Source organism: Electrona antarctica (assembly GCF_951216825.1).
Source record: "Electrona antarctica genome assembly, chromosome: 1".
In the NCBI taxonomy this organism is placed as follows: Eukaryota; Metazoa; Chordata; class Actinopteri; order Myctophiformes; family Myctophidae; genus Electrona; species Electrona antarctica.
The window spans coordinates 22,810,485-22,825,720 of record NC_136806.1 but is presented as its reverse complement, the minus strand read 5'-3'; the positions used below and the strand labels follow the sequence as shown (position 1 = coordinate 22,825,720).

At 40.7% G+C, this 15,236-nt stretch overlaps 1 protein-coding gene across 1 annotated transcript; it reads left to right on the top strand.

Annotated features, from left to right (window-relative positions):
* The first annotated feature begins 75 nt into the window (after window positions 1–75).
* On the top strand, window positions 76–2,718 carry map1lc3cl (microtubule-associated protein 1 light chain 3 gamma, like). Its single transcript, XM_079502819.1, has 4 exons — window positions 76–224; window positions 481–536; window positions 648–754; window positions 1,103–2,718. The coding sequence occupies exons 1-4, from the start codon at window positions 152–154 to the stop codon at window positions 1,287–1,289; spliced, it is 423 nt and encodes a 140-aa protein (XP_079358945.1). The 5' UTR covers window positions 76–151; the 3' UTR covers window positions 1,290–2,718.
* Window positions 2,719–15,236: the final 12,518 nt, after the last annotated feature.

Genomic DNA, 15,236 nt, shown 5'->3' with positions numbered 1-15,236 from the left:
GGGCTATAAAAGCCAAGCGGAGCCAGCAGTCCAGTGGGGTTTGCTGACTTCCACCTGAGGGGACTACCGTCATCCCGGGCATAAGACCACAACAAGCCACAGGACTACCTCCATCACCTCTGGTCTCAGCAAACCGCCCCAAGCAGGAAACATGGCACCCTACCTGTATGAGAAATCCATGGACAAGGACATGATGATGCCCTTCAAACAAAGGAAATGCCTTGGTAAGTCACTCATAAAATATCTTATCTCAGACACAGGGGTGAAAAATGGGTTACAAAATCGTGGGATACATTTTTTAAGAAGAGCTTATTTGTTAAATTCTCATACAGCTCCAAGCAGCTAAATGTTGGTGGGATATGGTCCATAGAGAGTATACTGTGCGAACATAACAATACAATAATACAACAGACAAGTTTATTCTTTGAGTTTTGTCATTGGGTTCTTCTTGGTAAACCCAATAGTTTCCTTACTTTACAGCCACAAGACAAGATGAAGTGTGCAGTATTCGCTCCAAATTCCCAAACAAGCTGCCTGTGAGTATGGCTTGTATTTATTTGATCAGCAGTTATGGTAGATTTAGATTATGCTTTGTTTTCATTGCACTGCTAGTTGATCACCAATGTTTATTTGTTGTTTGCATGCAGGTAATTGTGGAACGCTATAGCCGTGAAAAGACACTTCCCCTATTGGACAAGACAAAGTTCCTTGTTCCTTTCGAGCTTACACTGGGTCAGTTCCTCTGCCTGCTCAGGTAAGGAAATGTGAGGGGGGTCTGTATGTGAGTGAGTGTGTGCATCATTTGAGTTCTCAGTCCATATCGTCTTTGAGCTCATAATCGGCTATTTGTTACTCTTTTGACTGTTTACTCAGCAAGAATCCTGAGTGTTAATTTAACTCTGACTGTAAGGTTGGGTCTTTACAGGGTTATTTTTAATTTTGCAGAGTTAAATTAACCCTGGATTTTACTGTGTAACATGGACTTGCCATTAGTTATTTTCATTCTCACTTTGTTTGCTCGGTCCTGAAATTAGCAGATCACATATTGCTCTACATCTGTCATTCCCTCTCACACCTTCCCTTCCCTTTTCTTTCCTGTCAGGAACAAGATTTATCTGGAATCAACCCAAGCTCTATTCCTCCTGGTCTCAGAGAAGAGCATGTCCTGCATGTCTGCCAGCATGGGGGAGGTCTATTCCCAGTACAGCGACGCTGATGGCTTCCTCTACATCACATACGCCTCGCAGGAAATGTTTGGGGCTTGCCCAGGGGCCACGCCACCCTGCTGAGCCCAGCACAAAGTGCACCTGGGCAGGAATGAAGTAAACTGGAGGACTGGAGTAAAACACACCGAGCTGAGACAGGCAGAACTGAACGGAACCAAACCGAACCAAAACAATCCAAGCTAGTCAGGTTTTGTCCACTCTCATGGCCTACCTGTATACCAACCTACCTCAAGGAACCCGCTGGTACTATACAGCATTACATGTACCTTGATGGTCCTTTTCCATCTCTTCCTTTCCTGTCTGGCACTTTGACAAGCTAAGACCAGACAAAACGGACAGGACAAAATGATAAATTATTTTATTCATTGATTGATTGATACCTGACTGAGTTGTTCCAGAATCCATTAGGTCATAGAAGAAGAAAAAGACTCTTAAGAAGGATTAATTTTCATGGAAAGTCAGTAGATTGATTATCATGTTGCTCCATTGACCAGTCCAGACAGGACGCTTTGTAGGGCATTAATGCCACCACAGCCTGCCGATCGTTTTAGATAGGAGTTGGATACGCTAGCAAAGACATACGATGAAGATTGTGTTTTGTGAGTACTCTGAGGTCAGTCCTGAAGCTTAAGGAGATACTATGATTTTTTTTGTTATATTTCTCTTCATGTATGCTGGTTACAATGTGAGGATACAAGAAGTTTATACGACAACATTTACTGCATGTAGCATTATTAGGGCTACAACTAGAAATTGTTTTCTTTGCCATTCGATCAAATCTTTTTCGATTAACGAATGATGGAGAAGCCTGTTTTTTTAATTACATATACATCAGTGAATCGATAAACCACTTAAGCCCTATTTTATACTTCGTCACACAATGGTTTTATGAAAGAATAGTAAAAATAGCCAATCTACATGCTCATATTGCATTGCGATGTGACACGGTGTGAGCTTGTATATCAGCTACTTTCACTGTTTTTGAAAGTTTCTGAATCTCTTTGCCTATGACATACCCAAAATAGGGGTTGATTATTGTATTCAAGTATTGTTTATCGATTATTGTTTTCATAATCGATTAAATGGATTAGTTCGATTAGCTGTTGTACCCCCAGTCGTTATTGTAACCAGTGCCTGTCCGATGACGAGAAGTATCAGCTTGAAATTCTAAGTATCAAAGTAGCCCTTTTTAAATATCCAATGACACCCCTGTCCCTGCCTCCTCCTGTCCTGAGCCTCCATTCCTCCTCCTCCCTCTCCTGTCGTCTGTACCTTCATCCACCCCTTCTTCTCCTAGACTCACTGGGCGTCTGCTGGTCATCAGACTCGTTCATAGCACTTACTGCATCTTCTCCTTCCTTCCTGTTTTCCATTCTGTCTTTCCCTCAAAAAATGTGAAATTGTGCTCTCGTCTTGTCCTGCACACGGTTCAACATTGGAATACACTCAGTTGTTGACGTAGGCATTGGTTTTATGTCAAGCTGATGTGGTTTCTGGTTGCTATCCAGCTGTTGAAAATAAAGAAATTCTCATTCTTTTAATACTTTGTTGTTGATAGTTTGATGCGTTACCTTTTTAAAAATATGTGGTGTATAAGATTGTGTACAGGTTTAGCCTCAGCAATAAAACACATCGCAATCAGCTATTTTCAGTGAGTGTGAAAACAAAAAATACACGATTAAAGACTCTAACAATAAAGGCCTTGCCTTTGTGACCACTGATTTTACATGAGACTGTTTATGTTTCTACAGCTAAATAATCTGCATTTATTTAGTCCAGATTCTTAATCCCCATACCTGATGAAAGACAGTCAGCCGCTGATAAAACGTCTCTTATTCAAAACATGAACGGCTTATGAGTAAGACTGTTCGTACTAAAAATAGAACTAATATAAAGACATGACTGTTTTTTAGAGCATTCGTACTTGTAGGCCTTACATGTTTATTTCTAAAAGAGAATTCTAATCAAGTCTATGAACTCTGGATGAGCATAAATGGCCTGTTATGTAAAGCTATGCCCGTGTTACCATGGAAACCCAGTGTTATTTGAATATCATGTACGATGCAAGCAGACTTGCAATCACACACACACACACACACACACACACACACACACACACACACACACACACACACACACACACACACACACACACACACACACACACACACACACACACACACACACACACATTCCTCACCTGGGTCTGAGATGCCATCTCTGTACACATAGCCATGTTATACCGAACTGGTCAACGATCTGCAGGGGTCAGTATGTCAGAGGGGGATGGGAACATTTTGAGAAGCTGTGGAACTATTTTTTAGACATTTCAAGGACAACTAGCTGTGACCCAATAACTGGAAGAGAACGAGTAATTGTCAGAGAGAGACGAAAGAGAAAGAAAGACGGAAGAAGAAACAGAAAGGAAAGGAAAGGTTGTTACCCATAAACGGGGTAACCGGAAGGCTGATCACCCCAAAACATGCTCTGCCCCATTTTTTTCCCACTGACTGCATGCTGGGTGCCTGGGCAATTGTTTTACTGAGATAATATTAGAAATAAGTTTAGGGTTAGGCATAGTTTTACTGAGGTTAGAGAGAGACCGTTCAGAGGTCGCCGGATTTGTCGGACTGTGTTTTGGGGCGACTGTGTTGGTATTCATAAATAGTGAAGGAAAGAGAGGGAGAGAGAGACAAGATAGACATACCAAAAGAAAACAGGAAAAAGGAAGTATGGGTAAAAGAAAGATAGACAGGAGGAGAACCCTCTCTCTCTCTCTCTCTCTCTCTCTCTCTCTCTCTCTCGCGCACGCACGCACGCACGCACGCACGCACGCACGCACGCACACACACACACACACACACACACACACACACACTTCACACTACTTTGGGAATTCCAGCAACCCAGTGAATATGTTAAAATAAAGAGACCTGAGACATTCAGTGTACTGCTACCAGCAATAAATTATCTATTTTGGCAACAGTGGTGTAAAAGGTTATGAGACGGAAGTATTCTATTTTTGTGCCCCCCACCGCCATACACATTATTGGCTAATAATCAGCTAGCTGGCATGCCTCACAAATTGCATTGTGAAATATCTAAATACCCCCATAACCCCCATTATAGATTTCTCAAATTTGAAAGCACTATATTTCTAAAACTATGAAACATTTCAAAGATTCATTTTCAGCTAAACATGTCCACCATAATATGAACATTTTAAAGTTTGAATAGGGTTTCTATGTGTAAGTACCGGTATGTAGGACTAGTAGCATGCCAAAGTTTGTGCTATTGCCATTGACAATGCATTGGGAGTTTAAGTTAAATAACTAAAAAACTACAAAACATTTCAAAGTAAAAAGTTCCAGGATGTTTGTCCACAGTAAGCTGAATTATAAAAAGTGTGCATGGAGATTCTAGGTGAAAGTGATTTTTTGACGTGCCAATATCTGCCATTGAGCCCCATTATACATTTCTCAAATTTGAAAGCACTATATTTCTAAAACTATGAAACATTTCAAAGATTCCTTTTCAGGCAAACATGTCCACCGTACGATGAACCTAAATAGGTTTGAATGGGGTTTCTAGGTGTAAGTATGTAGGACTAGTAGCATGCCAAAGTTTGTACTATTGCCATTGGGAATGCATTGGGCGTTTAAGTTAAATAACTCAGAAACTACAAAACATTTCAAAGTAAAAAGTTCCAGCATGTGTCTCCACAGTAAGCTGAATTATAAAAAGTGTGAATGGAGTTTCTAGGTGAAAGTGCTTTTTTGACATGCCAATATCTGCCATTGAGCCCCATTGTAAATGTCTCAAATTTGAAAGCACTATATTTCTAAAACGATGAAACATTTCAAAGATTCCTTTTCAGGCAAACATGTCCACCGTAAGATGAACCTAAATAGGTTTGAATGGGGTTTCTAGGTGTAAGTACCGTATGTAGGACTTGTAGCATGCCAAAGTTTGTGCTATTGCCATTGGGAATGCATTGGGCGTTTAAGTTAAATAACTCAGAAACTACAAAACATTTCAAAGTAAAAAGTTCCAGCATGTGTCTCCACAGAAAGCTGAATTATAAAAAGTGTGAATGGAGTTTCTAGGTGAAAGTGCTTTTTTGACGTGCCAATATCTGCCATTGAGCCCCATTGTAAATGTCTCAAATTTGAAAGCACTATATTTCTAAAACGATGAAACATTTCAAAGATTCCTTTTCACGCAAACATGTCCACCGTAAGATGAACCTAAATAGGTTTGAATGGGGATTCTAGGTGTAAGTATGTAGGACTAGTAGCATGCCAAAGTTTGTGCTATTGCCATTGGGAATGCATTGGGCGTTTAAGTTAAATAACTCAGAAACTACAAAACATTTCAAAGTAAAAGGTTCCAGCATGTGTCTCCACAGAAAGCTGAATTATAAAAAGTGTGAATGGAGTTTCTAGGTGAAAGTGCTTTTTTGACGTGCCAATATCTGCCATTGAGCCCCATTGTAAATGTCTCAAATTTGAAAGCACTATATTTCTAAAACGATTAAACATTTCAAAGATTCCTTTTCAGGCAAACATGTCCACCGTAAGATGAACCTAAATAGGTTTGAATGGGGTTTCTAGGTGTAAGTATGTAGGACTAATAACATGCCAAAGTTTGTGCTATTGCCATTGGGAATGCATTGGGCGTTTAAGTTAAATAACTCAGAAACTACAAAACATTTCAAAGTAAAAAGTTCCAGCATGTGTCTCCACAGAAAGCTGAATTATAAAAAGTGTGAATGGAGTTTCTAGGTGAAAGTGCTTTTTTGACGTGCCAATATCTGCCATTGAGCCCCATTGTAAATGTCTCAAATTTGAAAGCACTATATTTCTAAAACGATGAAACATTTCAAAGATTCCTTTTCAGGCAAACATGTCCACCGTAAGATGAACCTAAATAGGTTTGAATGGGGTTTCTAGGTGTAAGTATGTAGGACTAGTAGCATGCCAAAGTTATAATTTTTTTCGGACGGCATACTATAGCATGTCGTTTTTCGTGATTTTGGAGGATTTGAAAAAAATATGAAAATCATGAAAAAACAACATACTATAGTTCATGGTTTCGGACGGCATACTATAGCATGTCGTTTTTCGTGATTTTGGAGGATTTGAAAAAAAGATGAAAATCATGAAAAAACAACATACTATAGTTCATGGTTTGGGACGGCATAATATATTATGTCATATTTTCATGATTTTGGAACACTATGTCAGAGCCAGGACTTGAACCTGCACCCTCCTGATTCCCAGGCAGGGTCTGTGCCCAGTGATCCACTGTGCATGCTGTTCTTAAAAGGCCGAATATAGCCCATCTCAGACGGCATACCGTTTTTCATCATTTTTGAGGATTTGAAAAAACGACGAAAATCACTCGAGACCATGGACTGAGTGATTTTCGTCTTTTTCTCAAATCCTCGTTTTTCATAATTTTTTACCATGGGCTATAGCCCATCTTGGACGGCATACTATAGCACGCCGTTTTTCATCATCTTTGAGGATTCTCTCTGCGTCACTCTCTCTGCGTCACTGTCTCTGCGTCACTCTCTCTGCGTCACTGTCTCTGCGTCACTCTCTCTGCGTCACTCTCTCTGCGTCACTGTCTCTGCGTCACTCTCTCTGCATCATTTTCTCTGCGTCACTCTCTCTGCGTCACTGTCTCTGCGTCACTGTCTCTGCGTCACTGTCTCTGCGTCACTCTCTCTGCGTCACTGTCTCTGCGTCACTGTCTCTGCGTCACTCTCTCTGCGTCACTCTCTCTGCGTCACGGTCTCGGAGTGATTTTCGTCTTTTCTTCAAATCCTCGTTTTTCATCATTTTTGAGGATTTGGACAAAAGACGAAAATCACTCAAATCCTCGTTTTTCATCATTTTTGACCATGGGTTATAGCCCATCTCAGACGGCATACTGCATGCTGTTTTTCATCATTTTTGAGGATTTTAAAAAAAGACGAAAATCACTCAAGACAATGGACTATAGCCCATGGTCTCGGAGTGATTTTCGTCTTTTTTTCAAATCCTTGTTTTTCATCATTTTTGACCATGGGCTGTAGCCCATCTCAGACGGCATACTATAGCATGCTGTTTTTTATAATTTTTGAAAAAAAGACGAAAATCACTCAAGACAATGGACTATAGACCATGGTCTCGGAGTGATTTTCGTCTTTTTTTCAAATCCTCGTTTTTCATCATTTTTGACCATGGGCTGTAGCCCATCTCAGACGGCATACTATAGCATGCTGTTTTTTATCATTTTTGAAAAAAAAGACGAAAATCACTCAAGACAATGGACTATAGCCCATGGTCTCGGAGTGATTTTCATCTTTTTTTCAAATCCTCGTTTTTCATCATTTTTGACCATGGGCTGTAGCCCATCTCAGACGGCATACTATAGCATGCTGCTTTTTATCATTTTTGAGGATTTGAAAAAAAGACGAAAATCACTCAAGACAATGGACTATAGCCCATGGTCTCGGAGTGATTTTCGTCTTTTTTTCAAATCCTCTTTTTCATCATTTTTGACCATGGGCTGTAGCCCATCTCAGACGGCATACTATAGCATGCTGTTTTTTATAATTTTTGAAAAAAAAGACGATGGTCTCGGAGTGATTTTCGTCATTTGTCCTAATCCTCAAAAATGATGAAAAACGAGGATTTGAAGAAAAGACGAAAATCAGTCCGAGACCGTGACGCAGAGAGAGTGACGCAGAGACAGTGACGCAGAGACAGTGACGCAGAGAGAGTGACGCAGAGACAGTGACGCAGAGACAGTGACGCAGAGAGAGTGACACAGAGACAGTGACGCAGAGAGAGTGACGCAGAGAGAGTGACGCAGAGAGAGTGACGCAGAGACAGTGACGCAGAGAGAGTCACACAGAGAGAGTGACGCAGAGAGAATCCTCAAAGATGATGAAAAACGGCGTGCTATAGTATGCCGTCCGAGATAGCCCATGGTCAAAAATGATGATGTGAGATACTTGAATGTGTTCTTATATTATCACTTTACCCAAATACAGCTCAATGTGTTCTTATCTTATCACCACTTTACCCAAATACAGCTATAGTCCATGAAAAAAAGACGAAAATCACTCAAGACAATGGACTATAGACCATGGTCTCGGAGTGATTTTCGTCTTTTTTTCAAATCCTCGTTTTTCATCATTTTTGACCATGGGCTGTAGCCCATCTCAGACGGCATACTATAGCATGCTGTTTTTCATCATTTTTGAGGATTTAAAAAAAAGACGAAAATCACTCAAGACAATGGACTATATCCCACGGTCTCGGAGTGATTTTCGTATTTTTTTCAAATCCTCGTTTTTCATCATTTTTGACCATGGGCTGTAGCCCATCTCAGACGGCATACTATAGCATGCTGTTTTTTATCATTTTTGAGGATTTGAAAAAAAGACGAAAATCACTCAAGACCATGGACTATAGCCCATGGTCTCGGAGTGATTTTTGTCTTTTTTTCAAATCCTCGTTTTTCATCATTTTTGACCATGGGCTGTAGCCCATCTCAGACGGCATACTATAGCATTCTGTTTTTTATCATTTTTGAAAAAAAGACGAAAATCACTCAAGACAATGGACTATAGCCCATGGTCTCGGAGTGATTTTCGTCTTTTTTTCAAATCCTCGTTTTTCATCATTTTTGACCATGGGCTGTAGCCCATCTCAGACGGCATACTATAGCATGCTGTTTTTTATCATTTTTGAAAAAAAATACGAAAATCACTCAAGACAATGGACTATAGCCCATGGTCTCGGAGTGATTTTCATCCTTTTTTCAAATCCTCGTTTTTCATCATTTTTGACCATGGGCTGTAGCCCATCTCAGACCGCATACTATAGCATGCTGTTTTTTATCATTTTTGAGGATTTAAAAAAAAGACGAAAATCACTCAAGACAATGGACTATAGCCCATGGTCTCGGAGTGATTTTCGTCTTTTTTTCAAATCCTCGTTTTTCATCATTTTTGACCATGGGCTGTAGCCCATCTCAGACGGCATACTATAGCATGCTGTTTTTTATCATTTTTGAAAAAAAGACGAAAATCACTCAAGACAATGGACTATAGCCCATGGTCTCGGAGTGATTTTCGTCTTTTTTTCAAATCCTCGTTTTTCATCATGTTTGACCATGGGCTGTAGCCCATCTCAGACGGCATACTATAGCATGCTGTTTTTCATCATTTTTGAGGATTTAAAAAAAAGACGAAAATCACTCAAGACAATGGACTATAGCCCATGGTCTCGGAGTTATTTTCGTCTTTTTTTTTTTTACAAATCCTCGTTTTTCATCATTTTTGACCATGGGCTGTAGCCCATCTCAGACGGCATACTATAGCATGCCGTTTTTCATAATTTTTGAGGATTTTGTACTTCTTCTTCTGTACTGTACTTCTGGGTTCTGTACTGTGTTTGTACTCCCTACAGTTAGGTTACCAAGTCTATTTATTAAGGGACCAGCCCGAGCTGGCTCCCGAGCAGATTACAATCATTTGAAAATGACGATTGGCCCCAATTTCCGATCACCCCATTTGATGGGGACAACCCTAGTAGAAGGCAATGCCACACGGGGAGGATGCGAAGCCCACGACCATGGTCTCGGAGTGATTTTCGTCTTTTCTCAAATCCTCGTTTTTCATTTTTGACCACCCATCTCAGACGGCATACTATAGCATGAAAAGTTTAAAATAACTCAGATCAGTATACAAGGCCGTAATACCATGATAATGTTCAATGTTCATTTAGGCTTGTTAAGCAGTCTTACGAGAAAACTGTTCTTCAGTCTGCTTGTGTTGGCTTTGATACTCTGGTACCTCTTCCCCGAGGTCAGCAGCCTGAAAAAAACGGTTCTTCAGTCTGCTTGCGTTGGCTTTGATACTCTGGTAGGCCTACCTCTTCCCCGAGGGCAGCAGCCTGAAAAAAACTGTTCTTCAGTCTGCTTGTGTTGGCTTTGATACTCTGGTACCTCTTCCCCGAGGGCAGCAGCCTGAAAAAAAACTATTCTTCAGTCTGCTTGTGTTAGCTTTGATACTCTGGTACCTCTTCCCAGAGGGCAGCAGCCTGAAAAAAACTGTTCTTCAGTCTGCTTGTGTTAGCTTTGATACTCCGGTACCTCTTCCCCGAGGGCAGCAGCCTGAAAAAAACTGTATAGGGGTGTTTGGGGAAAAGGGTGACGGAAAAGCGTGACGGAAAAGCGTGACGAAAAAGCGTGTTTTTCATAATTTTTGACCATGGGCTGTAGCCCATCTCAGACGGCATACTATAGCATGCTGTTTTTCATCATTTTTGAGGATTTGAAAAAAAGACGAAAATCACTCAAGACAATGGACTATGGTCTCGGAGTGATTTTCGTCTTTTTTTCAAATCCTCGTTTTTCATCATTTTTGACCATGGGCTGTAGCCCATCTCAGACGGCATACTATAGCATGCTGTTTTTTATCATTTTTGAAAAAAAAGACGAAAATCACTCAAGACAATGGACTATAGCCCACGGTCTCGGAGTGATTTTCGTCTTTTTTTCAAATCCTCGTTTTTCATCATTTTTGACCATGGGCTGTAGCCCATCTCAGACGGCATACTATAGCATGCTGTTTTTTATCATTTTTGAGGATTTGAAAAAAAGACGAAAATCACTCAAGACCATGGACTATAGCCCATGGTCTCGGAGTGATTTTCGTCTTTTTTTCAAATCCTCGTTTTTCATCATTTTTGACCATGGGCTGTAGCCCATCTCAGACGGCATACTATAGCATTCTGTTTTTTATCATTTTTGAAAAAAAGACGAAAATCACTCAAGACAATGGACTATAGCCCATGGTCTCGGAGTGATTTTCGTCTTTTTTTCAAATCCTCGTTTTTCATAATTTTTGACCATGGGCTGTAGCCCATCTCAGACGGCATACTATAGCATGCTGTTTTTTATCATTTTTGAAAAAAAAGACGAAAATCACTCAAGACAATGGACTATAGCCCATGGTCTCGGAGTGATTTTCATCTTTTTTTCAAATCCTCGTTTTTCATCATTTTTGACCATGGGCTGTAGCCCATCTCAGACGGCATACTATAGCATGCTGTTTTTTATCATTTTTGAGGATTTTAAAAAAAGACGAAAATCACTCAAGACAATGGACTATAGCCCATGGTCTCGGAGTGATTTTCGTCTTTTTTACAAATCCTCGTTTTTCATCATTTTTGACCATGGGCTGTAGCCCATCTCAGACGGCATACTATAGCATGCCGTTTTTCATAATTTTTGAGGATTTTGTACTTCTTCTTCTGTACTGTACTTCTGGGTTCTGTACTGTGTTTGTACTCCCTACAGTTAGGTTACCAAGTCTATTTATTAAGGGACCAGCCCGAGCTGGCTCCCGAGCAGATTACAATCATTTGAAAATGACGATTGGCCCCAATTTACGATCACCCCATTTGATGGGGACAACCCTAGTAGAAGGCAATGCCACACGGGGAGGATGCGAAGCCACGACCATGGTCTCGGAGTGATTTTCGTCTTTTCTCAAATCCTCGTTTTTCATTTTTGACCACCCATCTCAGACGGCATACTATAGCATAAAAAGTTTAAAATAACTCAGATCAGTATACAAGGCCGTAATACCATGATAATGTTCAATGTTCATTTAGGCTTGTTAAGCAGTCTTACGAGAAAACTGTTCTTCAGTCTGCTTGTGTTGGCTTTGATACTCTGGTACCTCTTCCCCGAGGTCAGCAGCCTGAAAAAAACGGTTCTTCAGTCTGCTTGCGTTGGCTTTGATACTCTGGTAGGCCTACCTCTTCCCCGAGGGCAGCAGCCTGAAAAAAACTGTTCTTCAGTCTGCTTGTGTTGGCTTTGATACTCTGGTACCTCTTCCCCGAGGGCAGCAGCCTGAAAAAAAACTGTTCTTCAGTCTGCTTGTGTTAGCTTTGATACTCCGGTACCTCTTCCCCGAGGGTAGCAGCCTGAAAAAAACTGTATAGGGGTGTGTGGGGAAAAGCGTGACGGAAAAGCTTGACAAAAAAGCGTGTTTTTCATCATTTTTGACCATGGGCTGTAGCCCATCTCAGACGGCATACTATAGCATGCTGTTTTTCATCATTTTTGAGGATTTGAAAAAAAGACGAAAATCACTCAAGACAATGGACTATAGCCCATGGTCTCGGAGTGATTTTCGTCTTTTTTTCAAATCCTCGTTTTTCATCATTTTTGACCATGGGCTGTAGCCCATCTCAGACGGCATACTATAGCATGCTGTTTTTCATCATTTTTGAGGATTTGAAAAAAAGACGAAAATCACTCAAGACAATGGACTATAGCCCATGGTCTCGGAGTGATTTTCGTCTTTTTTTACAAATCCTCGTTTTTCATCATTTGTGACCATGGGCTGTAGCCCATCTCAGACGGCATACTATAGCATTCCGTTTTTCATATTTTTTGAGGATTTTGTACTTCTTCTTCTGTACTGTACTTCTGGGTTCTGTACTGTGTTTGTACTCCCTACAGTTAGGTTACCAAGTCTATTTATTAAGGGACCAGCCCGAGCTGGCTCCCGAGCAGATTACAATCATTTGAAAATGACGATTGGCCCCAATTTCCGATCACCCCATCTGATGGGGACAACCCTAGTAGAAGGCAATGCCACACGACCATGGTCTCGGAGTGATTTTCGTCTTTTTTTCAAATCCTCGTTTTTCATCATTTTTGACCATGGGCTGTAGCCCATCTCAGACGGCATACTATAGCATTCTGTTTTTTATCATTTTTGAAAAAAAGACGAAAATCACTCAAGACAATGGACTATAGCCCATGGTCTCGGAGTGATTTTCGTCTTTTTTTCAAATCCTCGTTTTTCATCATTTTTGACCATGGGCTGTAGCCCATCTCAGACGGCATACTATAGCATGCTGTTTTTTATCATTTTTGAAAAAAAATACGAAAATCACTCAAGACAATGGACTATAGCCCATGGTCTCGGAGTGATTTTCATCCTTTTTTCAAATCCTCGTTTTTCATCATTTTTGACCATGGGCTGTAGCCCATCTCAGACCGCATACTATAGCATGCTGTTTTTTATCATTTTTGAGGATTTAAAAAAAAGACGAAAATCACTCAAGACAATGGACTATAGCCCATGGTCTCGGAGTGATTTTCGTCTTTTTTTCAAATCCTCGTTTTTCATCATTTTTGACCATGGGCTGTAGCCCATCTCAGACGGCATACTATAGCATGCTGTTTTTTATCATTTTTGAAAAAAAGACGAAAATCACTCAAGACAATGGACTATAGCCCATGGTCTCGGAGTGATTTTCGTCTTTTTTTCAAATCCTCGTTTTTCATCATGTTTGACCATGGGCTGTAGCCCATCTCAGACGGCATACTATAGCATGCTGTTTTTCATCATTTTTGAGGATTTAAAAAAAAGACGAAAATCACTCAAGACAATGGACTATAGCCCATGGTCTCGGAGTTATTTTCGTCTTTTTTTTTTTACAAATCCTCGTTTTTCATCATTTTTGACCATGGGCTGTAGCCCATCTCAGACGGCATACTATAGCATGCCGTTTTTCATAATTTTTGAGGATTTTGTACTTCTTCTTCTGTACTGTACTTCTGGGTTCTGTACTGTGTTTGTACTCCCTACAGTTATGTTACCAAGTCTATTTATTAAGGGACCAGCCCGAGCTGGCTCCCGAGCAGATTACAATCATTTGAAAATGACGATTGGCCCCAATTTCCGATCACCCCATTTGATGGGGACAACCCTAGTAGAAGGCAATGCCACACGGGGAGGATGCGAAGCCCACGACCATGGTCTCGGAGTGATTTTCGTCTTTTCTCAAATCCTCGTTTTTCATTTTTGACCACCCATCTCAGACGGCATACTATAGCATGAAAAGTTTAAAATAACTCAGATCAGTATACAAGGCCGTAATACCATGATAATGTTCAATGTTCATTTAGGCTTGTTAAGCAGTCTTACGAGAAAACTGTTCTTCAGTCTGCTTGTGTTGGCTTTGATACTCTGGTACCTCTTCCCCGAGGTCAGCAGCCTGAAAAAAACGGTTCTTCAGTCTGCTTGCGTTGGCTTTGATACTCTGGTAGGCCTACCTCTTCCCCGAGGGCAGCAGCCTGAAAAAAACTGTTCTTCAGTCTGCTTGTGTTGGCTTTGATACTCTGGTACCTCTTCCCCGAGGGCAGCAGCCTGAAAAAAAACTATTCTTCAGTCTGCTTGTGTTAGCTTTGATACTCTGGTACCTCTTCCCAGAGGGCAGCAGCCTGAAAAAAACTGTTCTTCAGTCTGCTTGTGTTAGCTTTGATACTCCGGTACCTCTTCCCCGAGGGCAGCAGCCTGAAAAAAACTGTATAGGGGTGTTTGGGGAAAAGGGTGACGGAAAAGCGTGACGGAAAAGCGTGACGAAAAAGCGTGTTTTTCATAATTTTTGACCATGGGCTGTAGCCCATCTCAGACGGCATACTATAGCATGCTGTTTTTCATCATTTTTGAGGATTTGAAAAAAAGACGAAAATCACTCAAGACAATGGACTATGGTCTCGGAGTGATTTTCGTCTTTTTTTCAAATCCTCGTTTTTCATCATTTTTGACCATGGGCTGTAGCCCATCTCAGACGGCATACTATAGCATGCTGTTTTTTATCATTTTTGAAAAAAAAGACGAAAATCACTCAAGACAATGGACTATAGCCCACGGTCTCGGAGTGATTTTCGTCTTTTTTTCAAATCCTCGTTTTTCATCATTTTTGACCATGGGCTGTAGCCCATCTCAGACGGCATACTATAGCATGCTGTTTTTTATCATTTTTGAGGATTTGAAAAAAAGACGAAAATCACTCAAGACCATGGACTATAGCCCATGGTCTCGGAGTGATTTTCGTCTTTTTTTCAAATCCTCGTTTTTCATCATTTTTGACCATGGGCTGTAGCCCATCTCAGACGGCATACTATAGCATTCTGTTTTTT

Excerpts from the sequence above, each read along its gene's own strand:
- map1lc3cl (XM_079502819.1), top strand. The coding sequence starts at position 152 with ATGGCACCCTACCTGTATGAGAAATCCATGGACAAGGACATGATGATG. Across the intron at positions 537-647 it reads AATTCCCAAACAAGCTGCCT|GTAATTGTGGAACGCTATAG; the intron begins GTGAGTATGGCT and ends GTTTGCATGCAG. Across the intron at positions 755-1,102 it reads CAGTTCCTCTGCCTGCTCAG|GAACAAGATTTATCTGGAAT; the intron begins GTAAGGAAATGT and ends CTTTCCTGTCAG.